The sequence below is a fragment of the Protopterus annectens genome, chromosome 8.part0, assembly GCF_019279795.1.
Source record: "Protopterus annectens isolate FY-2018-M chromosome 8.part0, PAN1.0, whole genome shotgun sequence".
Taxonomy (NCBI): Eukaryota; Metazoa; Chordata; order Ceratodontiformes; family Protopteridae; genus Protopterus; species Protopterus annectens.
In genome coordinates, this window is record NC_056741.1 from 353373453 (window position 1) to 353398877 (window position 25425).

General features: G+C 40.3%; 1 protein-coding gene across 4 annotated transcripts in view; it reads left to right on the plus strand.

Annotated features, from left to right (window-relative positions):
• Positions 1–25425, plus strand: part of LOC122808806 (alpha-2-macroglobulin-like) — a 2637399-nt gene that overhangs the window by 1910399 nt on the left and 701575 nt on the right. For all 4 annotated transcript variants that reach the window (XM_044079865.1, XM_044079862.1, XM_044079863.1 and 1 more), the window contains exon 23: positions 13150–13233. In XM_044079865.1, the coding sequence (XP_043935800.1) occupies positions 13150–13233 (84 nt within the window). The remainder of the gene's footprint in view (positions 1–13149; positions 13234–25425) is intronic.

Here is a 25425-nt window from a genome sequence, read left to right on the forward strand (position 1 = left end):
ATAGGCTTTGTCCTCCATTGAGGCCGAGTAGGTGGTAAACCTACTTACCAGGCTTACCGTCTGGAAATTCTAGCTATAGCCCATGATATTCCCTTTGCAGGTCATATGGGCATAGAACATACATAGGCTTTGTCCTCCATTGAGGCCGAGTAGGTGGTAAACCTACTTACCAGGCTTACCGTCTGGAGGTTCTAGCTATAGCCCATGATATTCCCTTTGCAGGTCATATGGGCATAGAACATACAAAGAGGCGTATTATGCAAAACTTTTATTGGCCTGGAATTTCCAGGGCTGCAACAGGGTGCTGCAGGACCTGTGAGCAGTGCCAAAAGATAGGCAAGGCAGGAGACAAGGTGAAAGCTCCTTTGATGCCTATGCCTGTGATTGAGGAGCCATTTCAGAGGGTAGCTATGGATATTGTGTGTCCTCTGAGCGCCCCAAGTTCCACAGGGAAAAAGTATATCCTAGTGATTGTAGATTATGCTACATGATAACCTGAGGCAGTGGCTTTGTCCTCCATTGAGGCCGAGTAGGTGGTAAATTCTTTGCTAGAGATTTTCAGCAGGGTAGGTTTCCCAAAGGAAATACTGTCTGACAGCGATGCCAATTTTATGTCAGACCTGCTGGCTTGTCTGTGGAAGTCCTGTGGGGTGAAGCACATGAAGACCACCCCCTACCATCCGCAGACTAATTGCTTGTTGAGAGGTTAAACTCTACAATCAAGTCCATGCTGTGGGCTTTTGCATATCAGTTTAACAGGGAGTGAGAAAAATATTTGCCCCATCTGTTGTTTGCTTACAGAGAGGTTCCCCAGGAATCCACAGGTTTTTCACCCTTTGAGTTGCTGTATGGGCATAGGGTGAGGGAAATATAGATTTAATTTGAGATGAGTGGGAAGGGGGAGGTTGAGTCTCACAAGGAGTCTGTTGTAGCATATGTCCTGAACCTCAGGACAAGGCTCAGGGAACTCATGGGTCTGGCCTAGGAGAACCTGGCAGAAGCCCACAACAGAAAAAGGTGTGGTATGACAGGAATGCTCGAGCTAGAGAGTATGCTGTAGGACAGCAGGTGATAGTTCTCATTCCTGTCAGACACAACAAGTTGCAGGCAGCTTGGGAGGGACCCTACAAGGTGGTAAGAAAGGTAAGTGATGTTAACTACATGGTGGAAGTGCTAGTCAAACGGCAGGGGCACAAATTGTACCATGTTAACATGATGAAACTTTACCAGGATAGGGAGGCCCTTGTGCTGTGCATTTGCAGTGGATTGCAGGAGGAGTGTGAGAGAGATCTTGTGACTGATCTCCTCAGTGAGGCTCAGGATGACACCTCAGTGGAAGGGGTAGCACTGTCCCAGCAGCTAACTCCTACCCAGGTTTGAGAAATCCGAGCAGTGTTGCTGGAGTTTAGGGGCATGTTCACTGGGAAACCAGAGAGCACCCACCTGCTGCAGCACCAAGTAGATACAGGACCCCAAAGGCCTATCAGGCAGGCCCCTTATAGGGTGCCTGAGAGAGTCAAACAGACTCTGAGGGAGGAGGTACAGGAGATGTTGGAACTAGGGGTGACTCAAGAGTCCAGCAATCCCTGGGCCTCACCAGTGGTGTTGGTGCCAAAGAAAGATGGCAGCACCAGGTTCTGTGTGGATTACAGGAAATTAAATAGTCACACAGAATCGGATGCTTACCCCATGCCTAGGACAGATGAGACCCTAGAGCAGCTGGGTGGGGCTAAGTATCTTACAACCATTGATCTTACCAGGGATTACTGGCAGGTGCCCTTGACTCCCAGTGCTAGAGAGAAGTCAGCCTTTATGACTCCTTTTGGCTTGTATGAGTTCACAAAGATACCCTTTGGGATGAAGAATGCCCCAGCGACTTTCCACAGGCATATCTTAGCAGGAGCAGGAGGGTTTGCTCTTGCTTACATGGATGATATTGCTATCTACAGCCATTCCTGACAAGAGCACCTTCAGCATGTCAGGGAGATGCTGGGCAGACTACAGAGGGCAGGGTTGACCATTAAGCTGAGAAAATGTCAGGTGGGTATGGCAGAGGTATCCTACCTAGGACATAGAGTGGGGAGTGATAAGATAAGGCCAGAACCTGCCAAAGTGGAAGCTATTCAGGCATTGCCTGCATCTGTTACCAAAAAGCTGGTGACAGCATTCTTGGGGACAGCAGGGTACTATAGAAAGTTCATTCCCAGTTATAGTACCGTAGCTGCTCCTCTCACAGACCTGACAAGGAAGAACAGGCCAGATAAGGTAATGTGGACCCCAGCATGTGAGTGGCATTTCAGAAGCTTAAGGAAACTTTCCGAGGACCCCCTTTGTTAGCCAGTCCAGACTACAGCAAAGACTTTGTTGTGCAGGTGGGTGCTTCAAACTATGGGGTAGGGGGGCTGTACTTAGCCAAATTTCTTCAGAGGGAGAAGAGCACCCAGTGGTTTATCTCAGTCATAGGCTCCAACCCAGGGAGGAATGCTTTGCAGCGGTAGAAAAGAAATGTCTAGCCATAGTGTGGGCACTACAAAAACTTCAGCCTTATATGTATGGAAGAAAATTCACTGTGATGACAGATCACAACCCTCTAACATGGTTAAACAGAGCCAGTCAGCAAAATGCCAAGTTGCTAAGATGGAGGCTGGGGTTGCAAGCATGTGATATGTCAGTGCAGCACCGCAGTGGGAGTAGCAATGCCAATGCAGATGGGGTCTCAAGACAGGGAATGGGGTGAGGTACACCCAGATAGACCTGACACTCTCAAGCAATGTTTCTCAACGGGCACATGAAAAACTTGCTTGAGTTCCCCGGGGGGGGGGGGGGATGAGATCTGACGATTGGGGAGAGATGGGCGAAGACTGCCAGCCTAGTCAAATAGAATTTGATTCATAATTCTATCAACTGTATAAATAAATGTACATACAGGCTTGTGTTTTTAAATTAAAGAAAACACTGTAAAATGTGAACTTCAAGATTGTTGCAACATTGCCATCTGCTGTAAGGAAAACCAAGCCAAGTATTTTAAATGTGTCTTTTTTTTAAGTTGAAAAGATCTTATGAATCTCTTTAATGTTTTACAATTCAGCTCCAGTGCGGCTGGATGAAGGTTTCATGCCCATTGTTTTAAGGCTAAAGTTTATGACCAGAATTTAGATGTGGAAAGTGCTTTATTGCTCTAGTTTCTGTTAGAATATACGTATGAACTGTCTTCTGTTTTTGTAAGTTTCTGTGCAGGTGTTAGATTGCTAAATAATGCAGTTTGTTTGCCTGGGAAAACCTAAGTGTCAAAAATGATGTAATTTGGGGAGGGACCCAGCAAACATGTTTGATAGAAGTGTTTAAATACTGTTTCTCAGATGAGACTGAAAGCATTTTTGGACATCCAACTTACCAGCACTCTGCCTTATGCCCACATCTAAGTTTTAGCACTGTGATTTCTTGTAAGAATAGTTAAATCTAGTAAAGATTAATTAGGTCTTTTTCTTTGAAATCAGACCTGTCCTACTGTATTAAGTTTCTGTGTGATTTCTGAACTCTTAGATATCTCTGTGGTGTAGTAGTTTTGTCTTGTGTTTTAATTATTTATTATTAAATATTTTTAAAACCTTCTACCTGTGGCTGATTTGTGTAGAAATAAGCTCTAGAGTACATTGCATATTTATAGAGGTTATTGTAATAGGCCACTCTAAAGTAAGCCTTGACTGGTAGTCATACTACCATTGGATATTATTATTGCACAGTAATAACTGGACACCCTTTTAAGGGCCTTTTAGTAGCTGATATTATTAACTGGGTGGTGGCAGTAATTACTACCATATAGTCTGGGTAAGGGAGCACAGTTGGAGAATATGTGTCAGCCTTTCCCAGGAGTGTCTGTGAAGTTGTATCAATACTTATCTCAAAGTGTGCGTGTGTTGTGTCAGCTACTTGGCAGGGACATAAAGCACTGGTTGGACAGAGGGGGTACTGAAGGTTTTAGCTTGCACAGTTAGGCTGAGACCTGGACCCTATAGCTGTGCCAGTGGGGAGTCTTATTGGGGACCTGGTGAGCAAGGGAGCAACCAGCCCCAGACTGACTGTGTTCTCTGTGTGCACTTAAGGGAAATTGTACTTTACTGTGTGTATTAGTTATCCTTTCCTGTTCTAGGAGACGACCTCCCTGGTGTTAGTGGTGAGGATTGAGGCTCCTTGATTGCCAGGCCAGGACACGGTCGTCACAATAACTCTTAGCCTATCAGTTTTAAAAATCATAGCAGAGGATCTTGAAAAATCTTAGCAGAGGGTTCAAAATCATCACACTCAAAATTTGCATATGAATAAATTCACACTCCTGGGGGGTGGGGAGTACATATTTGTAAATCTGCTTTCTTGATAGGTACAACTTATAAAATTAGGACCCATACTATGATAACCAGTACACATCTGCATATCTGTACAAAAACAGTTCATCCTACTGCACTGTAAAAATAATTACATGTCCATTTTCTCCAACAAAAACACAAAACACACATCACCCGGAACTGAACTAGAGCTCCAAGTATTTCTAAGCAAGTCACACACAGTCTAAAAATTTCTTGCCCATCTGGTCCACTTTTAATTGATTACTTCCTTCCCTAGAAAAAATTATTTGAGCAGTCCCCTTAACCTTCAGGCCCTTCAGGATTCCCCCCCCTGCTGGAGTTCTCACTACACAGTCATGGAATATGACGGTCATATGATATATCAAAAAACAGGGAGGAACTTGTTCATATACATAATGTGGGAAACTGATACTTTTGGAATATGCAATGTCCAGCAACCATTTCCTATGTGTTCACATTCCCAAGGAACACAGTTCATTTGCAAATTTAACAGATGCCTCCTTCTGCCCTATGACTAGTCCCCCTCCCCCTTGATACCTGCATTCTGTTTGTCTCCCCCCAAAAATTACCCAGTGCAACACCTTTTCCTCCATAATTTCATCACACAGTGCTTAAAGGTGGATATCTGGCCTTCACTACCATGTTCTACATGTCCTCCTACAAAATTAATTCAGAAGGCAAAACTCCACAGACAGAAGGCCATCCATGTAGGTTCCAAAGACGCCCATGATGATCACCAGTCCCACATCCCACTGCCTCAGTAACATTTGGGTTGTCTGCCAAGGTGAGACAGTACTAGTAAGATTTCAAAAGTTCAGAATCCCTTCCCTTTCTCATTCTGTGATAGCTGATTGGCCATGCATATCCTGAGAAGAATGCCTCCAAAGAAGAAAGTCCTCTTACTCTTCACAGTATCCAGTACTCATTTTTTTACAACTTACTGCTCAGATAAGCCGCATTTAGGGACTTCCTTCCTCCTATTTTAGTATTAGATTTATTATTATCTTTCTGTTTTTATGTTTACTTAAAATGTTTATATATATATATATATATATATATATATATATATATATATATATATATATATATATTTTTTTTTTTTTTAAATATTTTATTTCTGGCAGTTTTTACAATAATTCCTGTGGGAATTTCTGCTTATAGCTTCTGTCTTGTTTATACTGTTTCTGAGAAAACTTTCAGTATTTCTCTCAGATGTGCAGTATATGTTTGTTGTTAGTCACTAGGGACTGAGTTGTGCAACCTGTCTTTATTGTTATTATTACTCTGCTTTATTTTCATCTTTTGAGAGAAAATTTTGCAAAACCTGGATTTTTTTCATCATTTGTATATTATTTACTATATTTATAACTGTACTAAGTATGCTTTTAACATCCACTCATAATTTTACCTCAAATTAAGTTTTCTGAATGTGTTGTGAAGATTTTACTCACACTGACAAGAAAATATAGTTTAAATTGCTATTAATGTTATGTTCTGGGAGTTTAATGTGGTTAAAATGTGCAAAGCTAATTTGTAACACTGGTGGGGTATATAGATTCATAGGCAAATACTAGGTTTTTTGATCTTGTGGGTCATCTTAAGCCTAGCTAATTTCCTTTTTGTGAGAATCAAACTTTGTACTTTGTGTTTGTGAGTGAATACCTTAACCATTATACCAATCTGTTTGTTGCTTTGTTGTTTGGACTTTGCATACTGGAAATTCTTTAATTTACTGTATGCCAGTTTTAAAATATATGTATATATTTTTTGTGATAATCATGCAGTTTAGCAGAGTTTAGTTGTGTGGGGATGTGCTTATTACAAGAAGTTTTAAGTGCATACTGTAATACATTATCCAGTACTGGCAGTTTATTATTCTAGCTGGTGTTCTCTCCCCTGACTTGATGGATCCTAACTCTGGTACCCCTCCAATCAAATCTGGTTACACCTAAAAATAAAAAGCAAAGTTAAAATATGTTTCAGCATACAATTAATGATCCTGTCAGGGCCATTGTTCAGCAAGCAAACCACTTAGCTTTTGTTACATCTCTCTCTAGTGTAGCTTTACTGGCCATTATTTAACAGGGATTAGACACATCCTATTGGGCTGTTCCAGTACCTGGCGCAGGTTTAGGAGAAGTAAACCCTTTATGTATAGGGGTAGTCCAGGGTAAGAGACCCCTTGCAAGATATAATACTCTGTCCCCAGATATTTCATCTAATAGTAAGAATCAGATTAACTGCGGTGGTGGTGCTGCGGTAGCGTTGTCACCTTATAGTAAGACGCTGTCCGGTTTGATTCTAAGCTAGAGCGTCTTCTGTGTGGAGACATGCGTGAATTGGCGTACCTTCATTGAAGGTTGTGCGTCAGACCTGGCAAGTTGGCACGTGAAAATCTACTGGCAGTCATTAGCGGACCGGAGTTCCGCTGTGGCAACCCCTAACCGGGAAAAGCCGAAAGACACAACAAGTAAGAATCAGATTACAGTTTTTTTATAAGGCTGATTGGTTTCCTTGGCTAAGAGTGTTCTACAGACAGTTAATTCTGGTGGTTGTGTTCCCATACATGGCCCTAGTTGCTGGTTTGGCTAGAGACCTTACTGTTGTTTTAGAGAATGATGAAGGATCTTATGCTGACAATGATGATTTCCTAGATGACACTTGAGTCCTGTCACTCTGATTCTTCAGAAGATGAATCTGAGTTTAACTACAAACAAGTGTTAACTTTTCCTCAGAAGGTTGCTCAATTTAGTGATGTTTTGCTTGAGAGAATTTGGGAACTACCCCAGAGCTAGGCAGGGTATTTTACCTTATAGAGGATGAGATGCCCAACTCAGTGGTTTTCCCCTCCTCTCTTACCTGACTTGGAAGATGTTTACAAAGCTGCCTGCAGGACACCAGTATCAATTCCAGCAGTCCCTAAAAAGGCTCAGAGAAAATATAGGGTCTTCCTGGATGTGACAACTCCCTTTTCTCATTTGACTGCTGACCTGGCTGCTGTCTCCCCAGCTGCCTGCTCAAATAAAAAGTACTTGGTTTCATCCAGTGCCCCCTGATAAAGAGAGAAAATGGTTAGATTTCAGGGGTAAAGGTTGTCTCTTTCTAGTCATCTGGCCTTTAGAATGTTAAATTGTCAAGACTATATGTGGAAATTTATTTTACAATGTGCACATATGCTTGCAGTTTGGATGATTTTGCTGCATCCTTACCTGCAGAGCAAAAGTCTTATATGGAAGAAATTGTTTCTAATTTGACTCAGGTTTTGAAACACGCTTTGAGAGGTATCCTAGAATGTTTAGATACATTCTTGAGAAATGCTGCTTATTATGTTATATTAAGATGGACTGCTTGGTTACATAATCAGAACTCTGATTTAAAAGCCAAAAAAAAAATGGACCTTTAAGTTTTGAACTGATGTTTGGGCCCTCTGTTGCACAGATTCTCAAACAGTGGGGAGATAGAGGCAAACTAATGCATGGGGTATCTAGGATGTTTCATGTACCCACGTTCTCCCCAAATAAGTGTCTTCCTTCAAGGGACAGAACATACATAATCCCAGCCAAACAAAACTCAGAGATCCAAAAAGAAATGGCAGGAGGATAATTCTTTGAAACCAGAGGGGTTCCTTTTCTAAAAAGGATCAACCCCCTGCAAAGGAATAACTGTGCAGAGTCACAGAGCATCTCTACCCCTGTCCTGCCCTTCCTTCCCTTTCGCCTTCCCCCAGGCTCTGTCTCAACCCAACAAACTGGTCACAAATAATGTCAGACAAATAGGTTCTAACAAGTCAGAGTATACACTTGAAAATGGATAGAAAATCCTCCCCCTTTCTGGGGAATTCTCCCATACCCACTAGACCAGACAGATGTGTTTCTCCAGTGCTCCATCACATGCTAGAAGCAGGGGTCATGGAACCACTGACTGCCATACATAAAGGCAAAAGATTTTACTCCATAATCTTTTTGGTACCAGACTTAAAGCTCTCCTAAGGACCTACCCTTGATTTGTCCATTCTAAACACCTTTGCAAAAGCTCTGAAATTTAAAATGCTCACCTTACAGTCAATCATAGTTTTATTTAAAGACCAATGTTTCATGGTAACTCTAGATTAGATCTCAAGGACACATCATATTCCTGTTGATCTGAATTACAAGACATTTTTGAGATTTGCTGTGTCTAGCTTACATTATCAGTTTTCTGCATTAACGTTTGGGTTATTTACTGTACCTTGTGTGTTTAAAGCTGTCTGGCCCCAGTGGTTACTATTACAAAACCCTAGGCATCCACATTTTTCCTTATTTAGTCAACTTGCTGATTTGTGCAAATTCTGTTTACAGGTGCTTGAAATCCTTAGACAAGGTTGCAGCCCTTCTTTCTAATCTGGCCTTCAGGTTGAACGTTTAAAACTCTTTCCTCACACCCTCTCAACAAATTCTTTTCCTGGGATGTTGGATAAGCAAAGTAAAAAGGATGGCCTTCCTGCCAGAAAATAAAATTTTGACTTATCAGGACACTTTTTGGGGAATTTTCTCTTCTATAAGTGGATTCATCAGGAGAGTTGCTCAAAAATAATTGATCTTCTTGATACCACTAGTCAGGTTTCATGTGAGAAAAATGCAATGGTACTTGAAGAATTGTTGGATCTGGTACCTTCATCCCTTGGATTTCCATGTACCAGTACTGGGATTAGTGAAACAGAAACTGCACCGGTGGAAAGATAAATGGTGTCTGAATGCAGGACTCCCTTTCTTTCTGTTCACAACCCAGTCCAATTTGTTCATATGGCCTCTTCGGATTTTGCTCGGGGAGCAGTGTCCATGGGAGTTGAAGTGCAAATCTTTTATGGTCCTCATGACTCACAAAAGCACATAAAAGTAAAAGGGATGTTGAAAGTGTTTCTTGCCTTAAAAGTTCTTCACCACTTATGGACTCTGTGTCCTGTACTAGTGGTCAGCAAGAACACCATCCATATGTAGGGAATACATCAAATAGATCTTTTCATCTCCTTCCAAAACAGACAAATGAAAAATTTCTGTTCAAGACATCCCTGCAGCCTTGCTTGGAAAACAGACACTCTATCATTCCCAGTGTTCCTGCATGTATTTCCACCCTTTCCAATGATTCCCAATGTATTTCTAAAGATTCAGAAAAAATTACTAAGGATCATTGTGGTAGCCATCTTTTGGCCCTAGCAAAGCTGGGTCTCCCTTTTAATGGAACTGGCCAAGGGCAGTTACCACAAACTTCCTCACAAACTGGATCCACTCACACAGCATCGGGGCAAGTGGTATACCCCAACTTTTGCAGCAAATAAGCCTGGATGATTTTATTTTGATACCTTTTAGGCAATTGTTCCACGAGGATGAGAAACAGATATATAAGGAGGTAAGAAAACCTGTAACTAGAAAATTGAACATTTTGTAAGTGTCAGAGGTCTTCTGGGTGGTGCATAACCAAGAACAGAAGTCCCAAAAGGGTTTCATCACATCTGGTTTTGAAATATTTGCATGAGCTACTTAGATATGGTTTGTCATATATTTCTATTTAAGTGTGTATCTTGTGGCCCACGGATTCCATTATTTTGCCTCTTTTTGTGGTCAAACAGTTTATAAAAGGAGTGTTGTACATAAGACCATCTTGAAAGCAAACTCTTCCTCCTTGGGATCTCAACATTATTCTTGAAAAATTGACATAACCTCCATTTGAATCTGCCTCTCTAGCTAATTTACAGGTTTGTTACTTGGACAACTGCTTTACTGTTTGCTCTATAATTTGCAAGGCTAGTCTGTGAACTGAAAGCTGTCATGGTGGTCCAACCCTGTCTGATTTTACACAAAGACAGGATTATGTTGTGCACTAATCCATAATTTGTGAATAAAGTTGTTTCTCAATCAAGCCATCAAGCTCATACTGTTCTATTTTGATACAAAAAAACAAGGGAGAAAAGATTCTACATGCCTTGGATGCACAGACAGCTTAGGTACTACTTTGACAGAATAAAACTCTTTAGGAATGTTGAGCATCTGTTTGCCTGTTATGGGGGGGGGGGGGCTAAAAAGGTCAACCTTTTTCTAAGCAAACTATTGCATGATGGTTGCCCTTTGCTACTATTTTCTATTGCTCCAACCATGATAAATCTCTTCTAGTCAAGGTTAAGGCTTACTCGACTAGGGTCTTATACTCTTCAATGACATATTAGAAAGGGGTGGACTCTAGAAGCATTGTAGATGTAGCAACCTGGTCCTCTGTTCATAGCTTCACAATGCATTAGAAACTGGATTCTTACTCAAGTTCCAGAGTAGGCTTTGCTAAGACCATTTTCCAGAGGTTTCTGGATCCTTATCCTTCCAACTCCTAGGAAGAGTAAGCTTTGGGAATATACCCAAAATGACACTGAGGCAGTAGGAATGATAAACATAGTACAGTTGTGTAAGTCCTACTTTTCTGTAATGACAGATATTTGAATTTGTCACTGCCTGTGGCAGCACCCACTTGCCGTTCCCCAGACTGTGCATAGATGCGGTGGGTTTTAACATCTTTGATGTGGTTGTTGTTGTATTTGAATTTTATATAGTATTGTGACTGGCTGCAAATTTATTCTTGCAAGGTGTTTTTTGCTTCAGGTACTTTCCTCTCCTTCTTTGTGGAAGTGAAAAATCCTGAACACTCACTTCCTGTAGTAGGTGAAAGTTTCTCTTTCAAGATATGCTTAGCCAATCAGATGTCACAGCAAGAGAGAGGGAGGGGAGTGTGTGCTTTAGAAAGCTGGCCATTACTGTGTTACCTTGGCAAGTAAACCAAAATGCCTCTGATGCAGTGAGAAATTCAAACTCTAATGTTACAGATAAGTAAGACTTATGCAGCTGTACTTTTTGAAAGCCTACAAGATGCCTTGAAACTTACATGAGTGTTACATATCAGGGAAGACTTAACCAGAAGTCTGCTCCCTATGACTGGGCATTTGGCTTCTCCACACACAGCAGTTGCCAATGATCCTTCCTTTTTGGCACAGTGATCAAGAGTTTGTTACCTTCTGGAAAACCTCAACACCAGAAAAATGTACAGATTTTATTTATTTATTTTTATTTTATCTATCCTTTGTTGACTGGGTTAGTCCCACTAAGCTAGTAACTTGTTTCATGGAAGACCTGAGGTGGTATTTATATTGCTAGGGGAGATTTGGCTAGGACATCATCAAACTTTGACTACTGTTTTTGACAGGTGCCATGGGATCTTTTGCATCCACCTGAGCTTCCACCAACTCAAGCAGATGGGACCTTTGTTTAACATCTCATCCCACGGACAACTCACTCAAGAGTGCAGTACCCCGATCGTGCTACACTGCAGTTTCATCACTCCATCTACCTGATCTAGGAATAAAACCCACAATCTTCTGCACCAAAGTAGAATGTGCTACCTGTTATGCCATTGTGGACATGTTTTCTGTTTCGATGAGTGCAAAGAGTTTGGTTTCTTTTCCCTCTACTTTTTTCATTTGTGTTCCTGGAGTTGCATTTCCATGCTCTGTCTGTAGAGGCTTCTTATTTGGTGTTTCATAAGGTCAGGGTATCTGAATATCTTCAGCTGAGTCAAGTCTTAATCAATACTTTCACTTGTCTATCTTTCTCATATTCTGGGAAGTACTTGTTAAACTGTATGGATGCACTTTATCAACTAAGGTATTAATGTGGCCATAACCAAGTCTGTTTGGAACTCCACACATTTTTTTTTATTCCTTAAGAAAATAAGATAGGCTCTAAAGTGTCAGAGGTAACTCTTACAATGTGGTGTTCTGAATACATCAAATTTTGTTATTTTAAATGCAGTAAACCATTGCCAAGAATACCTCAGGCTCACTTTACTATAACCTTGACTACTTCAGTAGCCGTTTTTATGAATGCAGCCCTTGACTATATTTGTGCATCAGCTACATACTGCATGTGATATCTAGATCCAGGTCTTCTTTTGGAGCTATCATTATCAAGGGTATTTTCATATGAGGGGACCATCCAATAGTACTAGCGTGAGACTCTGTCCTATCAGTTACCAAGGATAAAACTACTCTTACCAAATATAAATGTTATGTACTTACCACAACACTAAATCTGCGTCTACCCTAAGTAATGGCCATACCTTTCCTTGATTGAGGACGAAAATGTCTTTTGTGTTGTGTTACTTACTTTAGTGTGGCTAACCTCATATATAGTATGAAGAGGGAGAGCTCTGCAGTGCTTGCCTAGGAAAGAGGTTAATGTTAAAACTACTGAAAAAAAAGGCCCTGCACCCTGTTGTTGTAGATATGCCCTCATATCACTTGCTTTTAGTTTATATATCTAAGGTTACCATTGTCACAGAAGTAATGATATTACTGCCCTAAGAAAATTCTATAGTGATTTAATTTGTTGTCAAGAAATTGCTATTAGCTCTGGTTTCTTTAGGAATCAGTCTTCAGAAGCTTCCATTGAGAAAAAACTTTCACAGTGTCTCACTAAGTTGTATCATTTTCCTTTGCCATAATCAGTACCTTACTGAAAGAAACATTTTGTAACTCAAAAGCAAATATCATTGCTGTTTTCTAAGTGACTGATCAGTGTTTGATTAAGATTATAATGTAGCAAACATTTAGTTCAGACATGCTTCTTGACACATTTCTTGAATTTTAACATAAAACTATAATTAAGGAATAGAATTAAGAATAAACTGTGGTTAGGAAAAAGCAAATAGAAATTGAACAAGGTATAATGTTGAAAACAACTTTCTTTATGGTTATCATGTATTTCAACAGAGAAACCTGTTCGGGAAAGTATTTTACTGCAGCTTCCTCCTGGTGTAGTGGAAGGTTCTGCCAGGGCTCACATATCTGTAATAGGTAAGGTATTTTGTAATTATTGTATTATCTTTGTTCTTTGTTGTTGCATACTACTGGTGGTGTTCAGTTGCACAAGCTGACAAAATAGTGAAATGTTATGCAAACAAATGCACTCTTTGTCATGTATATGTCTGGAATTTATGAATGGTATGCAAATTATGATTTCCATATTATTTTTTATGTGGAATTGCATGCATGCATAAGCATCATTTTAGGTTATCCTAATGATCTTTACTGACATCTTACATTTCATAAAGGTTTGCCATTGTTGTCCAGTGGAAACTAAGTATTTGGGTCTTCTGAGTTCTTCTACCACTCAGGTATCATAGCATAACTATTTGTAATGCAGATCAGAAATCTACAGTATTGTGTGTCAGGTCAATATATTCTTCAATGCATGGTTGAATATGCAAATATATTTACAGGTATACAAACACACGCACACACACACACACACACACACACACACACACACACACACACACACACACACACACACACACACACACACACACACACACGTAGACGTACACATGGGCATGTGCATCCATGATGTATAATGACTGTCCACACCACCTGAGTTTATTCTGCCTTGATAGTGGCACTGAAAGACACTACCATCTCTTGTCCATCCATTTTATAAACTCTCTTCTTCAGGTTGCTGCAGAGCACACATTAGACTGCAAAAAGAGTGCTTATTCTGCTTACATTCACCCTCTAAATTTAGCATACTGGTTGATTCCCCATATTTCAGTGCCTCATACAATTCATAAATTTATATTTCAATTCCTTTTTTATTTTGTGGCATTTATTCACAAATGATTTGGAGGTATTTCATTCTTAAGTGTTAGCATTCTACATTTGGGACACAAACATCTGATGAATACCTTTATTTCCATTGCATGCAGAAAAAAAATACTTTTCTACATACTTAAGCCATGCAGTGCTGCTTATCCATCCCAGCCACTTTTTGTACTGGCTGTCACCAAAGTCACATAAAATGTTATCACTTAAACTACAGGCTTCTAATTTACTCAGCTTGGAATTCTGAAATGAAAGGAAAATGGCAGGTGCCAAATCTCTCTAGAACACATGACAAGAAAACTAGGATGCTAGTCTCATCCATTTATCCCCAACAACAAAGAATGGTCCATTGTCTTCATTTCTCATGAATTATTACACCAAGGAAGCCACTCTTCCCTACATATTTGATCCTGTGTCTATCTATAAACCAATACTATTCCTCAAATAGTGAACACATCATTCAATAGACATGAAGATGCCTTGTATTCCACAGTTGCATTCAAAGTGTAGAATTCTTTACCATTATCCATTAAACAACTAGTGCTCTGAAACCCACAACCTAATTCCTCCTTGTTTTCTCAATAGTCTGGATGCTATCATTTGCACCAGACACATAGTAGACATATTTCCTTATAAACTTCCTTTTGATTTCTTACATTTTTGTATATATTGTAAACTCTAAATAAAATTTAATAAATCTTATCTAATTATCTCTTTAACAATATTTGCTTATTAATATGCTGTTCTGTATTATAACATTTTTGTAATGTGTCATTTACTACTGTAACATTGTAGACTATATTATTGAGAATGTTTTTTTGAGCTTTTCTTTGTAGGCAACCTTTTAAAACTTGTCACAGCCCAGAAAGACTTTCCTGATAAACAAAATGCAAATAAGTAAGAGTCATTACCCCAAACCCAAGTATGTTCCAAGGCAAAAATATGGTAATTGGAAAAAAACAACACACTTATGAGGCTGAGTGGGAAGAAGGGGATATGGTGGAAGTTTTTGATCAAGCAAGTAATAACGAAGAATTCCCCCCACTTAGGAGATCAGAAAGACTAATGAATCAAGAAAAAGTGTATTACAACTCAAAAAACTACATGGGGAGGGGGAAGAGACCATTTGTGAGGAGAGAACAGAGGTGGGATTAAGTGCTGGTATCACTAACAATGCAAATACATGGTCATATAATGGCTTTAATATTTTCAATTACTCTAATGCTCAGGTTGATGTTTCTTGGTTCAACTTGTTTTCAAAAGGTTTTACATTTGTCCCTAGGCAAAGAGTAGATATGTTTAGACTATTAATTGACATCAAGTTATTTGTTAGGAAAAAGAACCTTGAATTATTCTTCAAAGGTAAAACCAGTCATTCTGACCACAGGACATTAAAGTGTAAGAGTGTTTTTAACCCCCCTTTACACCCCCAGTTGAGGAATTTTGAAATTAAAATTGAAAACAAAGTCAGAAAGCAATTAGCTACTAAGTATATGCATTCAAACTTATCCCAAGGAGAGTTCAAGACACTGAAAGAAATTAGTAACAACAGTGAACTAAGGGTTATGAAGCCTGATAAAGGAGGCGGAGTGGTTGTTATGCAAGCAATACAATATGAAGGTAAAATGTTGGAAATACTGAATGATGTAGACAAATACACTAGAGTATCTCTGAACGAAGTTAACATAGCCTACAAAAAGATACACGTCCTATTGAACGACCTTTTGTTGGAAGGTTCAATCGACAAAGAAACTTACAAGTTTTTGACTGTTGAGAAGCCTAAGGTCCCATGTATTTTTGGCATCCCCAAAGTACACAAAGATAGTATAGATCCCCCTTAAGGCCTATAGTGTCAGCGGATGGCTCTGCTACAGCGCCTCTGGCAAAGTATGTGGATGTAAAAGTCAAAAATGTATTAGAGGGGAGAAATTATATACTCAAGGGCTCGTGGGACTTTTTAAGGAAAGTGGAACCAACTTTGTACAGTGAAAATTTGTGTTTTGGTACAATGGATGTCATTGATCTTTTTGGATGTATCCCACACGACACGGGGCTACACTGGTATGAAGAAGCCTTAATAGCTAGTAAAAAATTGACCCATGGAGACTTTAGAAACACCTTAACCCTAATGGAAATCATACTAAAAAATAACTTTATTTATTTTCAAGGGGAATATTACAGACAAGAAAAAGGTGTTGCTATGGGGGCACATTGTGCCCCAACTTATGCCAACATTATTATGGCTTTTTGGGAGGAGAAATTTTTACTTAACTCGCCTTTCAATGAACAATGGGTTCTATATGCCAGATTTCTGGACGACCTTTGCTTTTTTTGGAAAGGTAATCAATGCAGCTTTGAGAAGTTGGTAGAATATGTTAACAAAACTACTAATTTTTTGAAATTTACTCAGAATTTTGACACAAAGACACTGAATTATTTAGATGTCAATATCAGTAAAAAAGATGGAAATTTCACATCAAAAATACACAGAAAGGAAACATTTTCCAATTGCTACTTACATTTCAGTAGTTGTCATCCCCCATTTCAAAAGAAGGGGGTTGTAAAAGGGCAACTAGTTCGTACAAGCAGAATGACCTCTGAAGATGATGAATTTTGTAAAGAAGTTAATGCACTTAGAGTGCTTTTTGCTGTGAGGGGTTATTCATACGACTACTTCAATAATATTTTAGAAGAAGTAAACAAGAAAAGGAAGGGCCCCTTTGCTCCTATCTTAGGTAAAAAAGACACAGCTGTAATAAAAGCAAACAGCAGAGCTAATATTGATCAATACAGTGCAGGGCTTGTTACCACCTTTAATGAATATTCAAGCTTAATAAAGGAAATTTTTATTAAAGAATGGAATGCCTTTTCAGAAATTTCTGATTTAGAATACATCTTTGATAAGGAAGTAACTTACACCTATCGCAAAGGGAGAAATATCAAGAACATACTAGAAAATTGTCACAACTTCAATAGAACAAGTAAGAACAGTAAAGCTAAGAAGGGATTGTTTAAATGTGGCAGGTGCAATTATTGCACGCACTTATTGACTGGTACCTCAATTTATTTACAGGCAAGGAAAAAGACACTATTTCTAAACAGTTTTGCAAATTGTGATACTAGTGGCATTATTTACATTGCCATATGTAAGAAATGTTCTTCATTTTACGTTGGAAAAAGTGAGAGGTAGCTCAAACAAAGGATTTACGAGCACCTTTATGATGTTAGAGTGAAAAAAGATAAAAATGCACTAAGTAAACACTCTATGAGATGTCCAACAACAGGTTACCAATTTTTTGTGCTTGAAGTAGTTCCCATTAATCCCAGAGGTGGTATGTGGGAAACCCTTATTGAATATAGGGAGTTACATTGGCAACTAATACTAGACTCAGGTAGAAATTTGGGGTTAAATGACATGGTGTCTCTTGCTCAAATTAAGGGCAGCTAAGCTCTAGCACCTGAAAAAGTACATTTTATTAAGTGCAATATTCATTTTCCTCATGGAAGTTATGGAATTATTAAATTAATTTTTAAATAACTTTTATATAAAAAATATTTATTAAAATTTATTAAAATCAACTGTTTAAGTTTATATATTTAATAGTTTTTAACAAGCATACATTTCAAACTTGTTTACATTCAAGTCATTTCTATGGTAAAACACTGTGATTTTTCATTTTGACCACTAGATGGTGTAATTTACTACAAAAACACGTATTAGAGTTTAAATATGGATCGTGACAGAATTAAACATTTTAATTAATTTACATTAGTATTTTAACCTTGATGTATGTGTATACACAGATTTTAATTTTGACATGTATTTAACATTAGTTCTTACATTTGATTATGTTTCACAATCTGTTGTGGTGAATGAAAGTACTTAATGCATTATTCATTAGGTATTTTATTTTATTTTATTTGATTGGTTAGTTCAAATGTTAATTGGAGTATGTTCACTATATAAGGAAAGTCTTCACTATGGTTGTCATTACTGAGGAAGATGATGACGAAACGTTGTGTTTTTGCAAACGTATTGTGCTTCTGTGGATATCATTTTTGCTGCTATTGTACTGAAAATACAGTGGATATTAAACTCCAACGTGCTGCTTCTTCTTTTGGGACCTGATTTATTTGTACCTGGAGCTGGTGGTTATTGGCTTTTTACTTGTTTATTATTCCGCCTTCGGCTCTGGTTTTTGTGTTTATCTCTTTAACAATATTTGCTTATTAATATGCTGTTCTGTATTATAACATTTTTGTAATGTGTCAATTACTACTGTAACATTGTAGACTATATTACTGAGAATGTTTTTTTGAGCTTTTCTTTGTAGGCAACCTTTTAAAACTTGTCACAGCCCAGAAAGACTTTCCTGATAAACAAAATGCAAATAAGTAAATTTTCAATATCTGGAGCAGTAGGCTCAAGTGAAGTCATGGCAGATATGATCAAGATGTTGGGTGACTTGCGGCAAAATGACTTCAGAGGGAACTCATAGCAGTGTAGAGAGAAATCCCTATCCCAGATGAATTGGAAAATAAGCATTATAGTGTCAGTGTTCAAGAACTAAGGGGACATTAACAACTGTGGTCAGTATTGAGGTAACAAACTCCTGTCACACCTCACACAAGTTCTGGAGAGAGTGGCTGATTAATGAATATGCAGAGTAGTAGAGATTAGAATGTGAGATTAGCAGTTGATAGTTGAGATGAAGCTAAAGATGAGAAAAATATCCAGCTGGGCATTCCTAGAAATGGAGAAAGCAAGTATACAAGGAAGAGGAAAACTTATATGAGCAGTCCTTTGATTGCTTGAAATCCCAATAACATTGGCAGAATTAGTGCAGGGTGTGTGCAAGGACCCAATGACCTAAGGAAGAACAGTGTTCAGTCTCACAGAAGGGTTCCCAGTGGGAGTGGGTGTACACCAGGATTGAGCACTGAGTCAACTGCTGTTCACACTGGTGATGGACTACACTAGCAAACATGTCAGAGAGGAATGATCAATAAAACTGTTCTATGAGACAGTGTGGCATTACAGATGGACTCTGAACAAGAACTTCATCAATGATAGGGGAATGGATTGTAAAGTTGAAGGCATACAGGATTAAACTGAGTACATGTAACAGTTTTATTGACAGCAAATCGGGGAACTGGAAGAAGCTAAGAATTTAGATTGAAGGGAAAACAGTGGCACATAATAGTTTCAAGTGTCTGGGGTGGGGGTGGGGGGTGATTGAGGAAAAGGGAAGTCTGAATGAGGAGGTCAAAGCTAGAATCAGAGGTGCCACAGCCAACTGCCACAGTTTGTCAGGGGTAGTGTGTGAGAGAAGAATGCCAAAGAAACTGAACAATAAGGTGTACAAAACAGTGATGTGACCAGTACTACTGTTCAGTACGGAAACCTGGGCATTGAAGGCAGAGCAGATGAAGAAGCTAATGATGATGGAGATGAAATGCATGCGATGGGTGATTGAATGCCCACTGTGGGACAGATAAAATGAGGACATCAGAGCAGAAGTCCTAGTAGCTCCAGTTACAGAGAAGGTGAAAGAGAATATATTACAGTAGTTTGGGCACTTGTGCAGGGAAACAGAAGACAATCTGGTGAAGAAGATTTAGGAGAAATAGGAAGAAGGCCAGAGGAAACAGTGGTGTCCAGTAAAGACATAGGTGGATTATGTAAGGAAGACATGAGACAGTCAAGCATGACTGTCAAAGAAGGTAGGACAGTGGCACTGACTCAAGAGAGGTGGTAAAAATTGAGGTGACATCACAACCCCATGTAGAATAACGGGAAGAGGAGGTTGATAATGATGATAATTTGAAGCCAAACTATGATCTGAATTAAGCTGTGCATTGCATTTTTGTGGCCTTCAGCTGACAGGGTATTAATTACATTATTTCTTCTTGACAATCTGGTAAGGCATGTTTGTTTATTTCCTGAAAACACATCTAGTAACTTAAAGTAAACTATTTACTTATACTGTAATGATGAGCACATAGAAAGAGTGAAATATGTCCTGTCAACATCTTGTGGAGTTTTATTTTATTAGCCTGAATGCTTTAATTTTAAAAGTTAAAAAGTCAGTAGGCTTTCAGAAGTCTCAGAGCTGGTTCATGCATATGCCCTTACTGGCTTATTTGCATATATCCAAATAACACCATGGAACAAGCCAAGAAACAGCTTCCAACTTTAATAAAACTTCACCAAAGTTCTTCACAATACACAGTAAGCGCTTTCATCCACACTGGACTTCTTCAGACTGAATCATTCGGTGTTATTTGGATTTTTGTTTTGTTTCCGGTGGAAAGTGTTTTTCTTGGATTATTTGCATATATCTCATAAGCCTTTAGTGCACAGTGAATACTCTGTCTTGCCTGATTCTGTCTCTTGTTTTTGCCACCTATGTGGCTTTTCTGTGTGATCTTTTCTCATATTCTTTTGGAAGCTGCTAGACTGAAAGATAATCTGAATTTTATTAGGTACAAAAATGAATACATAATAACCCGCCTCAAGCCTTGTGTTAATACAGATACTCACTGGCAAATACAGAACTTAACAAATCATCACAGCGTGACAATATAACATAGCATAACATAACATAAAATAACATATAATATAACAGAGTATATCATAATGTAACACAAGCATTGATCTGAAGTTGTCAGTCTTCACTCAGTCCTTGACTGGGGGCTCAGTTCCGAGCCTCGGAACCAACTCTGCCTTTTTTCCAGCTCATGCTTCCCAAAACTCTTGAGCTAGGCTCTACCCATAATGCTCCTTCACTAAATTACCTCAGATCTCATTTGCCAATTCATTGTGTCAGACACATTCTACCAATCTCTCGAGCCTTGACAGTATATTATTGTGAGTTTCTTACTTTTTTTTGTCCTTATCTCCTTTCTATAATTATATACTTTTTCTATATTTCTACCCACTTCTCTCTCAAATTTAGTGCATGTGTGACTGTTTTCTTCTCCTTAATTGGCTTTCTACTATTTGGTAATCTAAGTACCATTGTTGGTACTTCCTTTCAGTTTTTCTTTTACCATAGGGTAACCTCTGTTACCATCACTGGTAATTTTTTTCTCTTTCCGTTCTCTCCCAAAAAAAAAGGGGGGGGGACTTTTTCTCTCTGTCTCTCGTGTGTGTGTGTGTGTGTGTGTGTGTGTGTGTGTGTGTGTGTGTGTGTGTGTGTGTGGTAGCATGGCTTAGGCCTCTATTTTTTGACTATGGCCGATGTCTACTAAGGGCACCTCTGGGTTTAAGAGCTGCGAAAAATGCAATAGAAAAATGTCCAACTCAGATGGACATACCCATTGTGTTTACTGTCTAGGTGCCCTGACAGAGCAGAAAAACAAACATTTTAAAGGGACTGCTGAAGAGTGATTTTGAAGAGGTGACATCTACTGCCAAGACTGAAGCCAGCTCTTCCTCTTCTTCTTCTTCATCCAAAGCTAAAAATGATCACATTTGGTTCAGACAAGTTCCTTGGAACCACTTGCAAAATTGACCAGACCTCCTTCTGTGTCTACTGCATCTTCGGCACCAGTAGGTAAAGATTACTTGATCTCAACTCAAACTTTGGTACAGACATCAGAAGCTTTTGTACCCACTGAACCCTTGGTACCAAAGCAGCCTCAGCTGCCTCCGAAGGTGCAGTGGTAGCATTGTCGCCTCACAGCAAGAGGTTCTCTGGTTTGATTCTTGGCTGGGGTGCCTTCTGTGTGGAGTCTATATGTCCTCCCAAATTCATGTGGGTTTCCTCTGGGTGCTCTGGTTTCCTCCCATGTTAGAAAGATATGCGGCTGGAGCATTTCTCCCTGGGCCTCCGCTGAAAATTGGCCTCGTTCCAAGTCGGACGTTCCCGGTCAACAAATGTTAAATAAATAAATATTACATTACCAAGGACCTCTTATTCTCCATTGGTAGATCCATCTGCTGACTGTCCACCAAGTCCTTTTCTGGAACCAAGATCACCTAGGTCCCCATCAGCCTCCTCGATTTGGTCTAATAAGAGCCTTTTACAGACAAATACTAATAGACTGGTCAACCAGCTCCTGATGGTGAGGGGTTTGCCTCAATCCTCAGTTCCAAGCCACTTCAGCTCTGGAGCTGGTCCTTCCTCGACACCCATTCAGATTCCTCCTCTGATTCCAGCCAAGATTTCAGAGCCGCTGGTTCCGACTTTCCTGGCTCCGACTGCCTTGGTGCCGGTTAGAGATCCTTCTCCAGCACCTATAATTGCCTTGAGATCTTCTGTTTGTTGGAACCAGAGACCACCTGGAGTCGGGGCTTCATTGCTGGTTCCGAGGGGTAGGGTTCAACTTCGAAACTTTCATAGCCCTCCATGCCCCTAAGGGCCTTGGCATTCGAAAGCTCGATCTTGGCTTATGCCTTGGAGGTGGCTTCCTCAGTGCAGGGTAGGACCATAGTTCTGAAGAAGTCTATTTTGGTTCTGGGTTCTCATCCCTCTACGTGGATGGAGACTGCCTTTCGGGCCATAGAGAAGGCCTTGTCCATTGTGGACTCACAGCTATACCATCCCTTTTGGGTCAAGTATCTTATACAGCCCCTCAACTGGAGCTTCCTCCAGGCTCATCCCTGAAACAGAAGGCACAGAAGCCTCAGGAATGATCCACCGTGATGATTTCTTCTTCAGATAGCTCTCTGGAACATCCCACTGAAGCGGTACCTTCGAAGAAAAAGTGAAAGAGGAAGCACTTGGATTCCATGGAAGAGTCTTTCACAGATGATACTGATTTCAATGAGGGAGAAGATTCCCCTAGGTTGCCCCAATGATGTTTCCTTTGGGGACGTCTTAGAAATTCTGAAGCAGAGGGGTGGCTGAACTTCCCTCCAACCTTCCACAGAGGAATCGGTATACCTGGAGGCTTTTCATGCCCAGCTGTCTACCTCTAGGATCTCTCCACCCGCTGATGAGCTTATTAAACGTATCGCTCAGCAGCCATGGAAGATTCCGGACTCCATCGAGCTGATCCCTAAGAGACCTAACTGTATTCTGTCTGCACCTAAGGATGAACATCATTGGGCCAGGGGTATTTCTGTAGATGCCATGGTGATAGCAGCAGCCAGAAAAAGGAACTTGCAGAAGAAAGTCCTACTATCCATCCTCCTAACAAGGAGTCTAAGACTATGGATAGGTTAGGGAAGCACGTATATGCTTCATCGATCTTCATCGTTGGTTATTTGGCACACTTCCCTAGATTAAAGACAGACCTGATCAAAGAGCTTTCAGACACTCTCGCAAGAGCAGTAGCTGAATGGGTCCGAGAGAAGGTTTACCTCTCAGCTCTCCACCTTTGAATTGATTTCCAATTCGTCCACAAGGCTAATTGCTCATTCAGCTGAAGGGATGACAAGAGCAGCAGGTTCAGGCATAGCCATCAAGAAACATACCTGGATGCGCTTGTGTGACTTTGTGGAGCCATTTAAATCTTCTTTCTTCAACGCTCCATTTGATGGATCATGCCTGTTTGGACCCAAGGTTAAAGTCACACTAGCCAGATGGGAGAAAGATGGGAAGGCTCTTTCTGCCATGGGCTTATGCCTTCTCCACTCCTCAGTGGCCCTACTCCAGGAACCAGAGAAGTTGGAGGCTGTGATTCAAAAAGACCCAAGGGCCTTTCCAAGACTCACGGTGCAAGGACTTCCCCCCGGGGCAAAGGGGAAGCAGTGATAGAAGACACCGTCCAAGAGGCAGAAGTGGCCCGCAGAAGCAGAGGTCCAGAAATTCCTTCTCAGGTAATTCCTACCCCCACTCCTGAATGGAGGTCGAATTGCCTTCCTCTGGAGGCAGTCAGGGGATGATTATCCCTGCAGCAATCTATCTGGCTACAAACGACATTGGACAAATGGGTGCAGGGTATCATTTCCAGAGGATACATCATTCCCCTTTCAACAAAACCAAAAGCACAAAAAGACTCCCAGGCATTCCACCCAGTCACAAAGAAGCAGCAGTCTTAGAAACCCAAAAACTGCTTGACAAAAGAGTCATCCAACAGTACCACCAGACCAGAGGGGATCCGGAATCAACTCAAGATTATTTTTAGTGCCCAGAAAAATAGGGGACTGGAGACCCATTTTGGATCTCAGCAAGTTGTACAAATCAGTTGAACAAACCAAATTCTGGATGGTCTCTGTACAGTCAATACTTCCATTTTTGGAAAAAGATGACTGGATTTGCTCAATAGATCTTCAGGATGCGTATTATCACATAAAAATGAACAAGCACTCCAGAAGATTCCTGGGCTTCTGGCTGGGAACAAGGCACTCTCAGTTCAGGGCACTGCCCTTTGGCCTCACCACAGCCCCCAAGGTTTTTACCATTTGCATGGCGGTTGTAGCAGTGCATTTCGGACTGTTAGGATTCTGAGTGTTTCCATATCTTGACAACTGGCTCCTTACTGCTACCACCAGGCATCAACTCGTACAGCTAAGAGATTACACCTATCATCTTTGCACCACCTTAGGAATCACAATAAATTATGAAAAACCATTTGGAACCCATACAACAGCTGGAATTCATTGGAGCTATACTAGACATAGCCACGGGATTTGCATCGCTCCCATTAAAAAGGCTCCAGAGGATCAGATCACAAGTAAACTGCATCATTCAGAACAGAAGTGTTCCAGCAAGACTCATCTTGCAAACCCTAGCATCAATGGCAGCATCCGTTACCCTAGTTCCCATGGCCAGATGTCCCATGCGGATTCTTCAATGGCTTCTGCCCTCCCAGTGGTCATTATTAAACCAACCGATGTCTCATCAGATTTTGATCACCAATCGTTGCAAACAAGACCTGTCTTGGTGGCTCCGATCCAACAAAATCTTGTTGGGCCGTCCTTTTGTCTTACCTCAGCCCCATGTAATAGTGACCATGGATGCTTCCCAGATAGAGTGGGGAGGTGTGGCATTATCTGGGTAGGACAGTCCATGGCACTTGGCCCCAGATGGGGGCCAATTTGCATATCAATGTTCTGAGATGAGGGCAGTGCTGTTAGCGTTGCGAGCATTTCAAGATACCCACCCCTTTGGTACAGTGGCAATACAAACAGACAACATGTCAGTAGTCTGGTACAGCAACAAACAAGGGGTACCAAGTCTTACCCGTTTTGTCAAGAAGCCTTCAGAGTTTGGCAATGGGAGATTTCTTCCAACTGCTTTCTAATAGCAACACACATTCCGGGGAGCTCCAACTTGATTGCGGACAAGTTGAGCAGAACTATCCTAATGCTGCATGAGTGGTCTCTCAATCCAGTAATGGCAGAAAAGATATTCCACAGCCACTGGGGCCAGACTTGCTGCAATCTATTTGCATCCCCCTCTAAACAACAAGTGCAGCAGTTACTTTGCCCTAATT